Source organism: Aegilops tauschii, chromosome 3 (assembly GCF_002575655.3).
Source record: "Aegilops tauschii subsp. strangulata cultivar AL8/78 chromosome 3, Aet v6.0, whole genome shotgun sequence".
Lineage (NCBI taxonomy): Eukaryota > Viridiplantae > Streptophyta > Magnoliopsida > Poales > Poaceae > Aegilops > Aegilops tauschii.
The window spans coordinates 304,408,474-304,429,535 of NC_053037.3; the positions used below are offsets into that span (position 1 = coordinate 304,408,474).

The window sequence follows — 21,062 nt, forward strand, 5'->3', positions numbered from 1 at the left end:
TTCCAGAGAGATTTTGCAAATAAAGTCGAAATTCATATTTGTTAATTTTCCCAACAACTAGACCACATATCACATGGGAAACTTATTTTCTTTTATTTTTTTGACATTTCCATCATTTTCTTTTGTTTTTTCTAAAACTGAAAAGGCGGTCCACGGGGGGGGGGGGTAGAGTTTGAAAATGGGACCTTTAGTACCGGTTCGTGCCATGAACCGGTACTAATGCCTCAAAGCCCATTAGTACCGGTTGGTGGCACCAACCGGGACTAATGGGCATCGCACCCTTTAGTCCCGGTTCGTGGCACCAACCGGGACTAAAGGGCCCAGGTGAACCGGGACTAATGCCTTAGCCGCACGAACCGGGACGAATGCTCACATTAGTCCCGGTTCGTGACTGAACCGGGACTAATGTGAATACTGCCCTGTGACCAAAGCCCTGTTTTCTACTAGTGCGTTATGGTTAGCTGTTGCATGTAGATTTAGTTTGAATTTGAATTACGGTCACCAAATGGCTAGAAATCACTTAAATGTCTTTAAAAGGTTGAATGACCCCTAGAATTTTCCGAATTTTCACATGACAGTTGCATTAGTGCATGTTAAAAGTAGAAAAAAATTTAAGGCCATAAGAGGAAGCTATCTCCCATTCGTCATCAAACATGCATTGTTCCCTCTCGGAACAAGGAGCCTTCTAGTGGTTGCTCCGGTTTGTGAGGGGTGTGTGTCCAAACTTTCGTCAAATATGCCAATTTTTTTACCACATCATCTTGGTGGCATGACATTACATCAAGCGAGGTTTCATGTGTTTCTGATCTTTTTTTTAATTTTTTGGAATTTAAATGCCATGGCACTCCATGCATGTGTCGAGGCCGTGAGACCAATATGTTTGAAAATTCCTTCCAATTTACTGCACATAGAATTAACTCGCACAAAAGTACAGAAATATGACTTTTCAAACCGTTATGGTTAGTTGTTGCATGTACATGTAGTTCAAATTTGAATTACGGTCATTAAATAGTTAGAAAATCACTTAAATGTCTTAACAGGTCAAATGACCACTGAAATTTTCCAAAATTTGACATGATAGTTGTATTAGTACTACAAATTTTCTCCTACATTTAGAACACCATCTGTTGCCACTTTACTCCAAATTCGTCTTTCGCGGCAAATAAAAATATCAACAACATCACACACAGTTTTTTTTGTAGGAACCGTTTGCGATGAAAATTCGTGGGTCTATTTAAGTCTTCCTCCTTAAGCTTCACCGGCTCATCTGCTCCAGTGCCGGCAACCCCCGAATCCAGGAATCCCGATCCCCATTCCCGCAACCCCTTCTTGCAAAGATAACGTTGTGGAAACGCTTCGTGAAGGCACGTACGGTGTCCGCTCCTCCCCGAGCGCGGCCGCCTACGCCGAGAGTGCCGCCGCATCTGTATTGAGCACGGCCGCATCCGCCGAGAGGGCGTCTGCGGCAGCCGACAGGACGGTTGGAGCAGCCGAGACGGCTACAGCAGCTGCTGCGACAGCGGCTGCAAACGCCGAGAGCGCTCGAGCTGCCGTCCGTGCCACCGATGTCGTCCTGACCCGGGTCGAGGCCATCCACGCCAAGATCAAGGACGCGCACGCCAAGATATTCCAGGCCACCTCGAAATCCAGCATGCAACCCACGTCCGAAAAGGCGGCGGTGGCCATTGAGCACCTGCTTCCTCATGAGATCGCCGAGCAGGAGCTGGAGATGCAGGAGGCGGCGGAGATCGAGGAGCGCCGGGAGGAGGAGTTGCGTGGGGCCGAGGTCGAGTAGAGAAGAGTTTGTCCATCGAGGAATCAGCGGTGGAGTACCAACGCGAGCTCTGGCGCAGCCACTACTACGAGTACTACAACCTTGAGGGCGGGGTCGAGGACGCGGTCGACTTCAGCAGGGGGGACGCGGAGTCCACCAACAACGGCATGTCGCCAGGACAAGTCATCGACGTCTCATCTCACACCGGTGATGCATAGGCTGGCGCGGCAGTGGCTTTGTTAAAATTATTCGTACTTAGGCTTTATTTTTAATGCTAGTATTTTATTAGAGCAATATTTAGGTCAACTGGCTCTGTTTAGTTACTAAAATTGCTTGATTCAGTAAGTATGGTATGTGTGCTGTACGCTCTTTTGTGTGCCCAAATTAGCAAGCGATGTTAAATTATGCAATGACGTGGATCAGGACAGTACCCAGGGAAATTTCCACTAAAATTTGAATTATCAAACTCATCCCATGCGCGTAAAGCAGAAGAATCATTTGCGATGCACATAATCGTTTAAAGTGAATGGTGTCCGGCGGCACCGCGCGCAAAGTTTCCCTCCGCATTTCAAAATTTTTGGCCTACTGCCTAAATATCTACCCCCCTTCCCCACCCCCTTTTCTCCCCAACCACAAGTCACATTTCCCCTGTTTCCTCCTTCCTTTCTTCCTAAGCTATAGCCGCTTCCTCGCTTGCTTCCTCGCTCTCGCCGTCTCGCATCCTACCGCCGGGGTCGCCATCGTCTTCTTCAATGACCTCTCCAGCTATTCCTCCTCCTCCGACGACTCCTTCACCACCCAGGTATGCCTCTCTTCTCTCTCTCGGGCTATGACTTGGAATGAAGGATTTTAACCCGGCATTCGATTTGAGTCATTTCTTCCTCTTGTAGCTCCCTAGGACCATCAGTTGCAGCTAATGGAGCAGGGTTGCTGAAGATCTGTCTGCTCGTTATCACCATCAATCTCCATGCGTGAAGCTAGTTGCGTTTGAATCTGTGGACAATGGGAGAAAGTTTCTGGTATGTGCAGAGAAGGTTAGCCCCACTTTCGTTGTTACAAATCATTTGTTAGATGTGATTCAGACATTGTCACTGTGCTATGTTATTCCGGATGTTAAGACCGTGTCACAATTTGTACCTAGTATCTAAAAATGTTGCCATCTCATTAGCGGGGCCATTAGAAAATTATTTGGCACCGCTTCAGCAGTTTGTGCAGCCAACTTTGGTCCACACATTCGAGCAGCCAAGCAGTAAAATACTAAATCTTTATGGCACGAAGGAACTAGGCATCGGAGCAACTAGGTGCTCCGGAGTCCGGGTCAGTGATTTTTTCCGCTGCATCGGCTCGCCAGTGCAGGGCACCTGTGCCAAATGTAGCAAAAGTTGTCTTTACACCGGTTTTGGCATACATAGTGGACGGTCTTAGTGCTATTAGTTCTGTTACTAAATTTGTGCATGTACACACCTGTTAGTATCAATTTGCTGTCACCCAAACATTGTCGCTATGTTGTTGCAGTTATATTTAGCTTCCTCATAAAATGTTCAATTTGTTATTTATAGTACATGAGTAAGAACTTGTAGCGTTGCTATGCTATTGCAGTTATATTTAGCTTCCTCATAAAATGTTCAATTTGTTATTTATAGTACATGAGTAAGAACTTGTAGCATTGTTGTAGTTAATTATAGCTTCTGATATTTCAGAATTTGGTTGTTGTCTTAGTAGCAATTAATTCATTTGCACATTGATCTTTTTGAGAAGATATGTCATAATTAACATGTTTCTTCAGTTTTTCAAAATAAGTATTTAGTGATTTCCTATGTTGCTAGAAACCCATTTCCCCTACAATTGTTACTGATCTAGTTTTAAATATTATAGGATGAACGAAAGTGTTCTTATCTGGAGTGGGCTGATCAAGAGTGGCCACAGTCTTTGAAGATGTCCGTAGCAAAGCTTTGGAGTATGTATGAGGAAGAGAACAGAGGTAGGCTTAGAGAAAGTGTTGTCAACACTGAAGAATATTTGAAGATGCGGGATAAAAAGAGAAAGGTGGAGAATGAGTTCGGATTTTTTTAAAATCATACTTTGCTAAGATGGTGTTGGCGAAGGAGGAGGCACTTTCCCAGTTGGCCAATGCAAAACAGCTTCTTACTGAACTGAAAGCAGAGGTGGATAAGACGAGCCTGGATGATCACGATTAGGGAAATGAATATATTGTTCTAATATTGTTCTTATGAAGGTGAACTAGCTATATGTTGTATTGTGCTATTTTCAGGTAGCTATAGTACTGTGATGTTAAAATATATTTATGTGCCTAATATGAAATTGGCAAACATCTGTTTGATATGAAATGTGAATTTGCGTAATACTAGAATTATTAATTGTAAACTAATAAACATGCTAAATGGGTCATGGAACTTTGCAAACGGTTCTAGTAGTGAAAGCGCTTGTGATGGATAGCCCAATGCCATACAGTTTTCTTCATCAAATCGTGTGTGATGTAATTGAATAAAAGCAAACGGTTAACCGAGGCAGAGCGTGTGTGATAGTTACACCTATCACACACGAGGCTATACATAAAAGTGTGTGGGATGTATATACGAACGGAAACTTTTTTCTGGATTGACTGTGTGGGATGTACATACGAACGGAAATGTTTTCCCTGGATTGACTGTGTGGGATGTACATAAGAACGGAAACGTTTTCCTTGGATTGACTGTGTGGAATGTACATAACAAACGAAAATGTTTGTTTGGGACTGACTGTGTGGGATGCATTTACGACTGGAACCGATTGGGCCCCTATAACCGTATTTGATCGCTCGCCCGTCGCACACGACCTCATTTTGACAAGCGTGTGTGACCGGAGGGCCTATCACCGACGGTTTCTGGGTCGTGTGGGAAGAACCCCCCTATCACAGTCACTCACTTGACGACGGTTCAAAACGCCATTGCGGAAAGGGATTAAAAACCGTTTGTATAGCACCTCGTTGTACTAGTGGAAGTGCCGTTGTTCAGGAGTTGCTAAAGCATACCAATGGCAAAGGACAAACAACAACGGAGATATAGAGTCTCTTTGTCGAAGAACACAGACATGCTTGATCGGAGACCCCGGCACCCCATTTAGAAGGAACCTAGAAGAAGAGGTGCATAGCAGGGCAGTGATCCTATTTCTGAACTTAGCGAGGAATCCTCTCTTTTGAAGGTCGATGATGTATTCCCATTTGACCGAATCGAAGGCTTTACGGATGTCCAACTTGAATAGGAGTGACAGGAGTTTTACTCTTGTGCAGTCTACGAGCAAGGTTTCTGATATACATGAAGTTGTCGTGGATGCTCCTTCTCCTGATGAAGGCACTTTGCGCATTGGAGACAAGGTCATTCATGTGATGACGCAACCTGTTTGCAAGGATTTTTGCAATGATCTTTGACTAATTGGCCTATAATCTGAGATTCCCTCCGCGCCCATCTTCAGCAAAAGCACCACGTTGGCCGAAATCAACCAATGGAGATTAGTACCATGAAGGTCCTCGAAGAGTCGGATCACACGCATCACATCCCCCTTTACTTTTTGCCTACATTTTCTGAAGAAAAGACCGATGAAGCCGTCCGGGCCCGGAGCCTTGTCAGAAGGCAAGTCATTGATCGCCGCTTTCATCTCCTCTTCGTTGATGGGGTTCTCCAGCTCTGACAGGTCATGAGTCTCAAAGTTTAGTTCATCTCAGTTTAGGTCCAGGGACCAAGCTCCCCTTTTTCCAGCACCTCTCTACAATGATCAAAAATGAGCTCCACTTTTTTCTCATGCTAGATGATCCACCCTTGGTTGTGTTTGAGCCAGTGGATGTAATTTTTCTGGCGTCTTGCATTAATTTTCCGGTGAAAAAATTTGGTTTTGGCATCACCCTCCTTCAGATTTGTCATTTTAGCACACTGGCATTTTTTAGCTCTCTCGATGACCGATAAGGAGATCACCCTCCGTTTTAATCTCTTCCTAAGGTCCGTCTCCCCCAAGGATAAAGCACGACTTTCCTGGGAGGAGGTGCACTAAGATATACAAGGTGAATCTCAGTCTAAAAGCATAGAAATCTTGACTAATTCCTTTCTTTTTTAACGGTATCTTGACTAACCCGAGAGGCCACTCCACCAATGAAGGCCGATACAGGGTAAATATCTGCACCCATAAATTTCATATTTCTGAAATAACTCTCTGGACAAGGATGCTCCATTCAAGCCTATGCCACTTAGAGTAAGTACAATAGTGGCTTATAGCTGGAAAATACACAGGAGCACATGGGTGCTCCACACCCCTATACGAAAAATAATCATAAAAAATACCCAAAAAATCTAAAATTTTGGGATATCAAACCTGGTTTCCCAATCTACTTCCGTGTGAAATTTCGTGGAAAAATACCAAAAAACGTATCCGTGGCGAAGGAATTACTGTCCGAACAAAAATCCACCCAAACAGTGTTTTGCTATACATAGGAAGTTTTTGTCTTTTTTGCCATGAATGCGTTTCCTGGTATTTTTTCACAGAATTTCAGACGGGAGTACATCGGGAACCCACGTTTGATATCCCAAAATCCCAGATTTTTTTTCAAATTTCTCGGTATTTTTTGAACGAATTGTTCGTATAGGGGTGCGGAGCACCCGAGAGCTACAAATCCTCGTCCCTTATAGCTTGCTTACATGGCAATTTTGCCTATATGAAGGAGAGAGATATGAAAAAGTGAGGGGAGTGGGCTCTCATGCAAGAGTCTAGCTATATGCACGCTCCTAAGTAGATATAATAAATATGAGGAAAGAGATAGAGAGAAGGTGTAGAAAAGTAGTATTCTTACAGCCAACCTTATAGCTAACCTTATTGTATAAGTGACTACAAATGATAACCATATATGACATGGTAATATCATATAGCCAGCAGTTGGCCATTATAGCAACCATCTTTAGCCTAGGCACAATCGTCCAGGCAAGGGTATTGGTTGGTGTGCATCTCTGCTAACTACTACCTCGGTCCCGAATTAACTGTAACTTAAGAACTAGCACAAATCCAAATAGAGCTGGAGCAAAGTGAACGCCCAGTGTATGAGTACCTTGGATAAAATTGTCTTACGACCATGTGCAACTGCCCAATTAAGACAATGTTTCTCATGGTTTAGGAGAAACTGCAACACCCAAAAAGTGTTCACACTTAATGAGCTGACGTTCCTTTTTCTTTTGAGTATTTTGACGACTGCTTCGATAAATCCATATGTACACTTGGCCGATGTTATTTTGGCAGAAGGTTAGCCTTGAAAGCTTTAGATACTTTTCGTAATTGTTCTTCAACAAAACTGGAGGTAGTTTCTGTTGTGGTGAAACTGCGGTTTGTTGGCAATATTTAGCGGGATAAAACCAATTAGTGTTTGAGAGAATTCCTTATTTAATACTATCTTAAAATTGGATGCCCTATTTAACACCGGAAAAATATTTCTTTTCTATATAATATCAACTCTAAATTTTGTTTCCAATATAACACTTGCGTTCGATATTTGAGCTAACAGTATTAAATGGTGTATGAAATGACAATTTTGCCCTCATACATCTAACCAATCTGCCCTTGTATTTATGTGTCATATTTAATGGGATAACATAAGTCGGTGTGGCCAAAAGGTTGTGCCAAAAATAATTTGCCTAAGCTTACATGATAGGCCAGGCTCATCGTTCGGTGGCTCACCAGCGACTTAAACGCTGGTGGTACATGGGCAAGGCGATGAGGAGAAGTGTTCTGTAATCTGTATGCAAGTTGGAGTTAGCAGACTGCGGAGCACGTTGTGTTTAAGTTCGTTCCGCCGAGAGAGCGGAGTTGATCGATCCAGCAAGCTAGCCTTTCACATGTACGCGCGTCACGTACAACCAGACTGCGTGCACTATTGCGAAGCAAGATCAATCAAGCAGCTAGCTTTTGCAGGTACGTGTGCAGCCCTCCGATCATTACCAACACAACAGAACAGTATTTCCAAGGGTAGTATTGTCATTTCAAGCGCCATTTAACACTGTTAGCTCAAAAAATTGAAGGAAGAGTTATATTGGGAACAAAATTTAGAGTCAATGATAGATAAGGAAGAAATACTTTGTGAGTGTTAAATAGGGAATCCAATTTTAAAATAGTGTTAAATAAGGAATTCTTTCTTAGTGTTTTGTTGTGTGATCCATCACGGTGCAATAATTTTGTGGTTTATGCCTTGGAATTTCGCTCAATATTTATTACATGGAATGATCTTAATCAGCCCTTCGTGTTTGTAGCTTGCTACGTAGAATTATCTGCCATTCGTATTTTGGTTTTACTTGTTTATTAAAGTATGAAGTATACATGCACTGTTTTCCATATCTGATATTTTTATCTTATCTTCTATACTCCCTCCGTTCCTAAATATAAGTCTTTTTAGAGATTCCAATATGAACTACATACGGAGCAAAACGAGTGAATCTACACTCTAAAATATGTCTATGTACATCCATATGTAGTCTATATTAAAATCTCTAAAAAGACTCATAATTTAGGAACGGAGGGAGTACCTTTTTACCTAACCTCCCAACTTTAAATACATTACCTTTGATTTGTTTAGGGCCAGAGGAGTTCACTTCTGTGTTTTACAGTCTTCAGAATTGGAGGGTGAGATGCTACAGCAGTACAGCTGCAAGTTCCCTTGCTTATCCGTGAGGTAACCAATCAACTAACTTAATGAAGTTACTTTACCATCCCATCTGTTACATTTCCCACATGTCAGAGGTTTGACTGTGACCGAATACTGCCAAAGAAGCTAGGGAGTACTTGTCAGTATGCTTGACTAACAAGTAGCATCATGATCTGTTTTTGTTTTCTATACCTTATTAGTTCATGGATGTAACGGCTCCATATAGGTGGTCAAGAAATTTTGAATGTAATTAACACATGGTCCAGCTGACCAAATTTGAAGGTAATTACCTAGGTTGAATTGGGAATTGAGCAAATTGCATTTACACAGCTCAATTTTGAAGGTAAGTCCCATATTGTCCAGTTGAAGGTAATTACCTAGGTTCAATTGGGAAATGAGCAAATTGCATTTACATGATGGTAAAACTCAATTTTGAAGGTAAGTCGCATATTTTCCAGTTGAAGGTAATTACCTAGGTTCAATTGGGAAATGAGCAAATTGCACTTACATGATGGTAAAGCTAAATGAAGTTTTTGGTTGAGTTGATTCTTGATAGTATCACCTAAATATATCACCCATGCATACAAGAGTGTTTCCCCGTTGCAACGCACGGGCACTTACCTAGTATACTTTACAAAATGTACAAGGGCAAATAAGAAAAGGTGAAAGAAGAATTACTAGTGCAATATCAGTCATCTCTTATGGATCTTATTATAAGCAATACTTAAGTAAATGAAAAGCTGGTCACTTTACACTTGCAGGAGAAAGAGTGTAAAAAGGAGAATTTATCTAGTCTGTGATCATATGACATAATAAATTGAGTGATTTCAGGGGCATAGAAATCTGTACTATCTCCGAAATAAGAGATGTGGTACAAAATGGTTCCCGCATACAATCACTGGGAGCTCTCATAACATGTAAATTCCATTCAAACCATGAACATAAGCATCACTAGATGTACTATTGGAATGAAACTAATCATTAACCATTCTCATAACGTAAGCTCTTCTAATCATATTGTACTATTGGAATGAAACTAAAATCATTAACTGAGGCACAAAGAACCTCTAAGATGATGAAGCTATGACCTGCGACGTTGCATCAACAGACTCTTTCTTCTGGTCATCACCTTCATTCTGTTCTGCAGCACCAACAGCGTCACTGTGAGATTCAACAACCTGTGCCTCCTCAACACTCATTTCTTGAGACGATTCACCATTTTCTGCTCCGCTCTTGCGACCCAGCACCGCGTCAATAGCTGCTCTACTTGCTCTGGCAGCAGATTCCTCCTTAGTCTTAGCCTCAGCCTTCTTCTTCTCCTCTTCTTCTTTAGCAAGAGCCTCTGCTCTAGCCTTCTCTTCAGCTGCACGTGCTGCAGCCTCTGCTTTCTCCGTCTCAACATCCTCATACAACTTTGTCATATCCCCGTTTCTCCCCTCTTTCTGCAATGCCCCATCTAGAAGTGCCTTCAATTCATCAGTAAACACAATACTCTCATCCAAAAGAATACCCTTGGCCATCTTAATTGCATCATCCAACCTTGCAACATTGATGTATGCTCTCAACAGTGATTCATAGCTAGCAATGTTTGGCTTGACCTCCTTTTCAGGCATCAGATCAAAGAACCCCTGTGCCTCGTCAATCCTATCAACCTTCACCAGGCCACTTATGACTTTGTTAAAGGCATTGGCATTGGGCCTGAGACCAACATCAAACATCTTATTGAAGTAACAAACGGCGTCATCCACATTATCAACCCTGAAGCAGGACTCAATGAGCAAGACATAAGTGTATTCGTCAGGATTAATACCACGCTCCCCCATCTCCTTGTACAGTCCTTCTGCCTCACCAACAAGTTCATTCTTCCCCAGCCAGTCAATCAGACTATTGTATGAGAGTGCATCTGGTGTGCAGCTCTTGTCACCCATTTTGCCAAACACCTCAATTGCGTCCTGGAATCTTTCCACACGGCAGTACGCATCAACCATCACATTAAAACTACCAAGATTCACAGCAATCCTCCTGGGCGGGTCATGCTCTTTGCACATCCTATCAAACAACTCGACTGCATCATCTAACCTCCCATTCCTACCAAGCGCATCAAGCACCATGTTGTAGCTAACAGCCTCAAATCTCACCTTGGATCCCTCTCCAAGCACCTCGGTGTAGCAATCCATGGCCTCCTTCTCCATACCCTTTAGAAAGTAGCCCTTCATAAGGTTCCCGTACACCACACCATCAAGGATCAGCCCGCCACCAAGCTTCTCCTTAAGCTCCTCGTACAGTGAGACCGCCGTGTCACCATCCCCGGCGTTGACAAAACCACCCATGACAAACGCATAGACCTGGGGGTCGGGGGCGATAAGGCCACGCTCGAGCATGCCGTCCTTGAGCTCGAGCGCCAGATCGAGCTTGCCGTTCTCGGCGAGGGATCGGGCAAGGATGCGATATGTGGTGGGGGATGGGAGGACAGGGGAGTCGTCCTTGAGTAGGAGACGGAAGTGCTCCAGCGCGGTTTCAGGGCGACGGCAGTCGCAGTAGGCCTGAAGGAGGAGGTTGTGGGTGGCGACGGTGGGCGCGACGGAGGCCTGGGTGACGAAGCGGTGCAGGGAGAGGAGATCCGCGTAGCGCGCCTGGCGGAGGAGCGCCGCTAGTACTGTGTTGCAGGTGAATACGGTGGGGCGGCAGTTGGAGTAGATGGAGTGGCGGGTGAGGAGCGCCGCCTCGTCGAGGTCGTTCTCGCGGACGAGCGTGAGGATGCGGCGATGGAGATCGAGGCGCTTGCCGGAGAGGACCGACGCTGGCTCGGGGAGCTTGAGAGCGTTGGGGTTAGACGAGGGGCGGGGCCCTCCAGGGGTGCGCTGGGGGGTCGGGCCGCGGGAGGACGGCGGCTCCACGCGGAGGCGGCGCTTGCGGCGGCGGCGCTCGGCGGAGGCGTCGGTGGGAGCATCCGGGAGATCGGTGGGGGTGGCGAGGCAGAGGAGACGGTGCTGGGGGCGGACGGGGAGGCGGAGGGAGAAGGGAAGGAGGCGGGAGAAGAGGGGCTTCGAGAGCGCCATGGCGGCCACGGAGCACCACGGCGAGCCGACGAGGGTTTAGCTAGGGATTTGGGGATATTTTCTCCTGGAAATGGCAAATGGCGACAAGTCGAACACGATGATGGGCTGGGCAAGATCCCATGATGGGCTTGGGCTACATGCCTTCGTCCGTGTCTTCCGCGCATGAACGCGGGGATAACGACGATTCTAAGAGCAACTCTAACGGACCCGCAAAAATAAGACCCGCAAAACGCGTTTGCGGGTTCACGAAAATCGCTTTTGTGGGTCAAAAACATACGCGGCCGAGTAGAACCCGTATCTAAACTTGCATAATTTGAAAAAATACTTTCACGGAATAAATTGCACAAACATAGTTCATCACATACTACATTGTTCATCGCATACTACATAGTTCATCACAAACTACAAGCATAGTTATACTACATACTACGTTAAACTAATACTAGGGGTCCGGATCTGACGGCGGCGAGGTAGCGGCAACTGGACGACACCGTGGAGGAGCCGGACGCTCAATCCTCCTCGCCGGAGCTGCAGAGATCGACGTACTTCTCCGCCTGCTCCGCGCGGATGCGGCGCCACTCGTCAGCCTTCTCGTTGGCGGCAACGTTGTCGGCGACCGCCTGCCGCCACTTGAGGGCTTCGAGCTCCTCGGCGTGGCGCCGGCGCTCCTCCTCCTCGCGCACGCTCCGCTCGGCGATGGCGGCGGCGACGGCGTCGAACTCCGCGACGTAGTCCTCGGGCCCGACGACTCCGCGGCGGCCGAGCGGAGCGGGCTCTTCGGGCTCCTCCTTCACCGGCCGAGCGAACGGCGCCGGAGGCTCCGGCTCCTCCTCCTCGTCCGACCACTCCCTCTTCACAGGGAGGAAGCCCGCGGCGGAGGAGGAGGAGGATCCGGCGTACGAAGAGCGCGCGGAGGAGATCGACGCGTGCCGGCGGTCGTACTCCACCGTCTCGCGCCGGTCGAAGCTCGCCCGCGGCGAAAGCCCGCGGTTGGTCCACTTCCGCGCGCCGCGCTTCCTCGCGCTGTCGGACCAGACGCGGCGCTCGCGCTCCGGGTCCCTCTCAAGGCCGGATCTGCTGTCGGAGCCGCGTCCGGAGCTCCACATTCGCCCCCACATGGCGGCTGGAGGCGGGGCGGAGGGTCGCCGGCGGCGAGAAATTGGGAGAGGAGAAAGGGGGATCGGGTGGCTCGCGGCGGCGGGGGGATAGGGTTTGGACCCGCAAAAGGGTCGCGGAACCGCACTTATAGTGCTCGGGGCGTGCGGTTTGCGGGCTGCGGCAAAAAAATTGCGGGCCGGGCGAGTATGCGGGCTCTGTTCTGGCCGCAAAATTGGCCCGAGCCCGCATACTCGCCGGAATTTTTGTGGGCCGGGCGTTTTGCGGGGTCTGCTAGAGTTGCTCTAAGGCCGAGAAACCCGGATAATTTGACTAGTAGCACCGTTGATGCAAAAAAAGGTAAAGGGATGTGAAGCCGGGGTGCAAATTGATGGATATTAGGGTACCTCTACCCTTAGCTAGTTCAAATATATAATAATAAATGTACCAACAATCATAAAAAGAGATATTTTGCAATTTTTAGGGGAATTGATTAGATTCATCCGGCTGTAAACGCAACGATCCCTGGGCCATGTCCGCCGCTTCCGTATCTCCTCACTTGCCCTTTCCTCTTCGGATTTTCCTCATCCAAGCACGCCCTCTCTCTTACCCTCTCACCATTGCGCACTGTCTCTTTCGCTACCACCGTCACTACGCCTCTACTACCCATCTCGACAGCCACTTCGCCTCCGCCCCGCTGTTGCATACCTGGAGCTACAAGAGCACCCGCCGGTGGAGCACCAATGCTCCTAGCCCCGACATCGTCATGCGTGAGGGGCTCGCCGGTGCTGCCACAGGCAGCATCGCTGCTACCAAGCCACTACCGCTTGTTGCAATGATTGTTGGCGAAGCTATGACCTGTCATGCTCTGAGGCCGCTCGTCAGAAGCATCTGGTGGTGCGAGGCGCTCACCGGCGGGAGCGCCAGTGCTACGAGGCCGCTCGCCAGAAGCATCAGGTTTTGTGAGGCACTCGCCGACAGGAGCGCCGGTGCTGCGAGGTGCTCGCCGAAAGTATCCGTTGCTGCATGGCCGATGGTGATGTGCCATCGGCGATGTTGCGAGGAGCGTCAAAGCTGCTGCTAGGAGCGGTGCTGCAACGGATGCAATGGTATGTTGCGGGTGAGTGAAAGTGCAACTAATCCCTATGTGGTTTTGGTAATTCATAACAACGTATAGCTCATTGAACTAATGTCCTTTCAAGATAAATACTTCACGATGTTCAATGATTGGCATGACATGGACTAGAGATGTGGACCCCTCAAAATGCTAAGGACAAAGACCAGCAAAAGCTCAAGACTCTTCATCTTTATTTTAGTAATCCAAGATCACATTGAGTCCATAGGAAAGTCAATAATATTAAAAGGGGATGAGGTGTTGCTTAATGGTCTACTTGCTCAAATGCTTAGTGATATTGCTCCAAAACCCTCAGCCACTTTCTCCATCCAAATATGTCCAAAACCTAAACTCCAAGTCGGCCCCATCGATTCTTTCTATCTGAAGCCACCGAGTTCATATGGCATAGCCACTACCAGAAACCCTAACAGCTCGGTCTCACTGATACGGATCTCGGTCTCACCGAGATGGCCTTGCCAGCGCTCTGTGACTTGTTACATTTATTTCGGCCTCACTGAGTTATACAGTCGGTCTCACTGAGTTGGCTTGACAGATTCTCTATTGCTTATTGCTTCACTTCGGTCTCACCGAGTTGATGCAATCGGCACCACCGAGATGATGTTTTCCCTAAGCCCTAGCACATCGGTCCCACCGAGTTGTTCGAGTCGGTCCCACCGAGATTCTCAACGTTCACATTTTTGAACAGATCAGTGCCACCGATTTTAACCATTCGGTCTCACCGAGATGAGTCAAATGTGTGTAACGGTTGGATATTGTGTGGAGGCTATATATACCCCTCCACCCCCTTCTTCATTTGTGAGAGCCATCAGAACGTGCCTACACTTTCACCATACATTTTCTGAGAGAGAACCACCTACTCATGTGTTGAGATCAAGAAATTTCATTCCCACCATTTGAACCTTGATTTCTAGCCTTCCCCAAGTTGCTTTGCACTCAAATCACTCTTCCACCATAGCCAAATCTGAGAGAGAGAGAGAGAGAGAGAGTTGAGTGTTGGGGAGACTATCATTTGAAGCACAAGACTAAGGAGTTTATCATCAACACACCATGTATTACCTTTTGGAGAGTGGTGTCTCCTAGATTTGTTAGGTGTCACTTGGGAGCCTCCATCATGATGTGGAGTTGAAGCAAGAAGTTTGTAAGGGCAAGGAGATCGCCTACTTCGTGAAGATTGATACGTCTCCATTGTATCTACTTTTCCAAACTTTTTGCCCTTGTTTTGTGTTGGGAAATGTTGCATGGAAAACAAAACAAAATCTACGCACGCGCAATGATCTATCCATGAAGATGCATAGCAATGAGGGGGAGTGTGTCTACGTACCCTCGTAGACCGTCAGTGGAAGCGTTTCTCAACGCGGTTGATGTAGTCAAACTTCTTCGCGCTTCAAACGATCAAGTACCGAACGCACGGCACCTCCACGTTCTGCACACGTTCAGCACGGTGACGTCCCTCTTCTTCTTGATTCAGTAAGATGTCGAGGTAGTAGATGAGTTCCGTCAGCACGACGGCGTGGTGACGGTGATGGTGAAGTGATCCTTGCAGGACTTCGCCTAAGCACTACGAAAATATGACCGGGGTGTAAACGGTGGAGGGGGGCGCCGCACACGGCTAAACAATTGTCTGGTGTGTGCTAGGTGGGAGGGGGAGGGGAGAGGCTAGGAGGCGCCCCAAGTAGGACTGAATCCTACTTGGGCTCCTCCCAAGCCGCCGCCCCCCGCCATATATATATCGGAGGGCGGAAGGAAAGAGGGGGAATCCTATTCCCTTTCTTTCCTTTCCTCCTTCCCCTTTCCTTCTCCACCTTGGCCGGCCCATATGGGGGGTGCACTAGCCCCTTGTGGCTGGTGAGTTTCCCCTCTTGGCCCATAAGGCCCATATCTTTTGCCGGGGGTGCCCGGAACCCTTTCTGGTGATCCGATATGTACCCGGTACCCTCCAGAACACGTCCGGTAAATACCATCGTCCTATATATCAATCTTTACCTCTTGACCATTTCGAGACTCCTCGTCATGTCCGTGATCTCATCCAAGACTCCAAACAACATTCGGTCACCAAATCACATAACTCATATAATACTATATCATCATCGAACGTTAAGCGTGCGGACCCTACGGGTTCGAGAACTATGTAAACATGACCGAGACACCTCTCCGGTCAATAACCAATAGCGGAACCTGGATGCCCATATTGGATCCTCATATTCTACTAAGATCTTTATCGGTCGAACCGTTATGACAACATACGTAATTCCCTTTGTCGATCGGTATGTTACTTGCCCGAGATCCGATCGTCGGTATCTTCATACCTAGTTCAATCTCGTTACCGGCAAGTCTCTTTAGTCGTTCTGTGATACATCACCTCGCGACTAACTCCTTAGTTGTTTGCTTGTAAGCTTATGATGTGTATTACCGAGAGGGCCCAGAGATACCTCTCCGATACTCGGAGTGACAAATCCTAATCTCGATCTATGCCAACTCAACAAACACCTTCGGAGATACTTGTAGAGCATCTTTATAATCGCCCAATTACGTTGTGACGTTTGATAGCACACAAAGCATTCCTCCAGTATCCGGGAGTTGCATAATCTCATAGTCGAAGGAATATGTATTTGACATGAAGAAAGCAATAGCAATAAAACTGAACAATCATAATGCTAAGCTAACAGATGGGTCTTGTCCATCACATAATTCTCCTAATGATGTGATCCCGTTATCAAATGACAACTCATATCCATGGTTAGGAAACCTTAACCATCTTTGTTCAACGAGCTAGTCAAATAGAGGCTCACTAGGGACACGGTGTTTGTTTATGTATTCACACATGTATTTAGGTTTCCGATCAATACAATTCTAGCATAAATAATAAACCTTTATCACGAATAAGGAAATATAAATAATAACTTTATTATTGCCTCTAGGGCATATTTCCTTCATTTTGAACACTAATTTGTATGATTTGAATGGAACTAACCCGTACTGACGCTGTTTTCAACAGAATTGCCTTGGTGTTATTTTTGTGCACAAATAAAAGTTCTCGGATTGACCTGAAAATTTACAGAGATTATTTATGGAATATATATAAAATATTGGCGAAAGAAATCAACCAGAGGGGGGCCATCCAGAGGCCACAAGCCTTGGGGGCGCGCGCTGCAGGCATGTGGGCCCCTGGACCTCCTCCGACCCTAATTCCAATGCTATATAATCACATCCATGGAGAGAAAAAAATCAGAGAGAAGGATTCATCGCGTTTTATGATACGAAGCCACCGCCGCCTCCTGTTCTTCATTGGCAGGGATGATCTGGAGTCCGTTCGGGGCTCCGGAGAGGGGAGATTCATCGTCATCATCGTCACCAACCTTCCTCCATCACCAATTTCATGATACTCACCGCCGGGAGTGAGTAATTCCATCGTAGGCTTGCTGGACGGTGATGGGTTGGATGAAATTTATCATGTAATCCAGTTAGTTTTGTTAGGGTTTGATCCCTAGTATCCACTATGTTCTGAGATTGATGTTGCTATGACTTTGCTATGCTTAATGCTTGTCACTAGGGCCCGAGTGCCATGATTCCAGATCTGAACCTATTATGTTTTCATGAATATATTTGTGTTCTTGATCCTATATTGCAAGTTGTAGACACCTATTACGAATTATGATCCGCATACCCCAAGGTGATAATAATTGGGATTCTTTTCGATGATTACCGTAATTTGTGGAGTTCATGTATTCACTAAGTGCTAATGCTTTGGTCCGGTTCTCTATTAAAAGGAGGCCTTAATATCTCTTAGTTTCCATTAGGACCCCGCTGCCACGGGAGGGTAGGACAAAAGATGTCATGCAAGTTCTTTTCCATAAGCACGTATGACTATATACGGAATACATGCCTACATTATATTGATGAATTGGAGCAAGTTCTGTGTCACCCTCGGTTATGACTGCTAGACGATGAATATCATTCGACACAATTATCATTGTCGATCCATTGCCTACGAGCTTTTCACACATTGATCTTTGCTAAGTTACTTTCGCGGTGCTACTGTTACCACTACAAAAAAATACACCTCCGTGATGATACGTGTTTGTCATAGTAGGTCACGCTTTCTGTCATGCATGTACATCCATGACGATTTTATGGCAATCAAGATAGTAATACCTGTGCTATCGTAGAAGTGTTCCATGACATTAACAAAATTATCATCACGGAAGTGTCCATTTCCATGACGATAAATGGTGCGTCATGGAAGTGCTTTCGTCAAGGGTGTGGCATCCACCATAATGGGTCGCCGTTAAGCTATCGGGTCCGGTTTTGGATCCGATAACCCATTAACAGCCCGGGCCAATGGGGATTTTCCACGTGTAAAATTCTCATTGGCCGGAGGAAACACGTGTTGGCTCACCGCTGGGACAGATGTCATCCACTCACTGGACAGGAGGCGCCTATGATACATCGACACGTGGCACGGCCCAACAGAGGCACATTCCGGTGAAAAGGCCGGCCCGTTTGACTTGGTCAAAGAGGTAGTGGGCCGGCCCATGGAAAGCCTGTTAACGGCGTGTTAGCATATAGCCCATATACGGCCCGCTAGGTCACGACCCGTTACGGCTTACCCGAATTAGGCCCAGTAGCGTCATCTGGGCCGTCCAGTATGATTCCAGCCCGTTGTAACTTCTGGCCCATGTCTGGCCCATGACGTCTTTCTGCCCATATGAGGCCCTTTGTAAATATAGGCCCATTAATGGTCCGTTGTGAAACTGACCCGTAATGAAAAGTCTATCGCTTTATACCCATTAACAACCCATTAGTCCATCGGCTGTTTCCAGCCCGTGTTAACTTTCGGCCTTCTAAGGGCCCATTTATTCTTGGGCTCATTTCCAGAATTCGATTACTTACGGTCCGTTACTGGCCTATTCAGCTTGTGGGCCAAATTCAGCCTGTGGTTACAGTCGGCCTGCTTGTGGCCCATTAACACATTGGGTTGTTTCCGTAGCATCATCAATTACGGCCTATTAACGGCCCGTTATGGTCGGGCCATAAAACAGACGATTTCCACTCTAGCCCGTTTACGGCCCATTTTGCGGTACATCATTGGTCCACGAATAGTACGGCCCATGATTGGCGAAACGATTATACGACCCGTAGAAGGCCCATAGATGAGACGGCCCATAGAAGGCTCATGGATCCTATGGCCCGTAGAAGGCCCATGGATCCTACGACTCGTGGAAGGCCCATGGATCCTACGGCCCGTGGAGGGCCATGGTCACTACGCAGGTAGCAGGACCATGGTCACAACAGTCTATGTTTTGCCATGGTTATTGTGGCCTAGTTTATTGTGGCCACTAGAAAAACGCGGAAAAAGAACTACAGTGACTACAAGCAAACAACTAAACAAGACAATAAGGAAATAAATAAGCAAGGAACTAACGCTAGGCTATTACGACTATTACACATATTACATCCACTGGGCATCAAAGTTTGCCACCAGTGCAAATATAGGGAACAAAGCAGCATATTACATACACTGGGTGTCTAAATTGGCCACCAGTGCAAATAAACGCGGCAACAAAACAAGTCCATAACTGAAACAACTTCAAAAGAGCTCAAGAAATGTTATCCTGGGTATCCACCATGCTGGCAATAAGCTTAGCAATCTTATTAGCTTTGTCCTGTTTGGCGCCAAAATCCTCCAACGCTTGTTGTTGCACCAGAAAGTATGCATCTGAATGCTCCAGGGACTTCCGCAGTCCTTCCGCTTCTTGTTGCAGCACAGCTGATCGATGTCTTTCAGCTTGTAGTTGAGACTCAAGAAACCGAACTGATTCAGACAGTGAGTTTGTATAGCTTGTGCAAGCGGTAGTGGCCAGTAACTCAAACACTAAACCAAGACAGGACTTTGGGGTTGTCTCACTGTGTTCAAGATAGTCTTCCTTAGCTGTTTTATCAGCTTTGTTGGAGATCAACAAGGATGTCTCACTATCCTGAACCTTATCTGCATTACTTCCTTTACCATTGCTTAATAAGGCACTCTTCCCCAATATTCTGTCAGCATTCTAAAAGAAGAAACAAGCAGACACATAACAGGTTTAGCATGTACTAGTATATGAAACTCATTTCGGTGAACCAGTTCATTAGTAAGGTGGACAAGATTGAACTACCAAGTCTTCTATTGCCAAGTAGTACATAATAAAAGCATCAAACAAACATATATCTATGTCCTATGGTCACTGCATTGTCTTGCCAAATCAAAATAGAGACGCGGTTCAAATCATATCAGTTCAAGACAAAGCAGCAGTGAAAGAATACAAAGCGTGGGAAACTACACGGCACAACAAGATTTCAGATGGGTACCACGGGTCTACATGTACAACAACACTATTGGCTCTGTCGTGATGCTAGTAATGTGCATGATATGAGAAGTCAACTGTATACACAATTGAAATTGAAACCAACAGAGCTATTGATAAGAGCAAACCCGTTAAAGAAACATGCGTGAACATACCTGTTGTGCCATTGGAGTTTCGATTGGATCCTTCAATTTAAAAATAAGTTTGTATGAGTAAATACAGTGATACAAGAGCAAAGCAGTATGCATGATAGCAATGGAATCTTAAATTAGAACAGTTGTTCTTCAGGCTTAAGCACTTGTTCTACATGAACAAAGTACAGTAAGACGCAAGAATATAGTACTTAAAAATAGAAAATGAGCTCATAGACCTTACCACATTCTTGGTTCGGGACCAGTACAGAACAAGGCATTCCCAGTCATCGTCCAGTAAATGTGTCTCAGGAGAACATAAGGGAATTTGATGAGTTTCTTTGCCAGTGAAGTACGTTTTCTTCAGGTAATTCCGATACTGCCACCAAGCATTCTTGAAGATAGCAGAGGTATTAGCACAGGTTACCTCATCCTGAGTTTCCAAATCGGTCCTTCTCTATAGAGAAAAATGGGAAAATTTTCTGTATTATAACCATCATGGAGGTAGAATGTATGGGACAAAGCAAAGTAATTGCCATGAATAACATTACTTACAAATAACTCCTGGACAAACACCTCCAACTGGCATTTTCCTTCATCTTCAGTATAATATTTCCAAGATGGGAAGATACGCACATAGGATTTAACAACATCAAATGCGATAGATGCTAAACTACGACTGGCTGGTTGTGCTTCCTCCACAGGAATAGGCGTACTAGCTGGTGGAGTTGGGGTTCGCCGTGGTAGTACTGGCCCTTTGGGCACTGGAGCTGCCTTACTAACTGCTCTTGTTTGGGAGCTCTGTGGTGGAGATGGTGTTGTGTCAATAGGAACTGGGTTACTATCTGCTGGGT

The 21,062-nt window shown here is 46.0% G+C and overlaps 1 protein-coding gene across 1 annotated transcript; it reads right to left on the reverse strand.

Moving 5' to 3' along the window:
• Positions 1–9,259: 9,259 nt before the first annotated feature.
• On the reverse strand, positions 9,260–11,631 carry LOC109766065 (pentatricopeptide repeat-containing protein At3g49240, mitochondrial). The gene has a single exon (XM_020324833.4). The coding sequence runs from the start codon at positions 11,504–11,506 to the stop codon at positions 9,515–9,517; it is 1,992 nt and encodes a 663-aa protein (XP_020180422.1). The 5' UTR covers positions 11,507–11,631; the 3' UTR covers positions 9,260–9,514.
• Between the last annotated feature and the right edge of the window lie 9,431 nt (positions 11,632–21,062).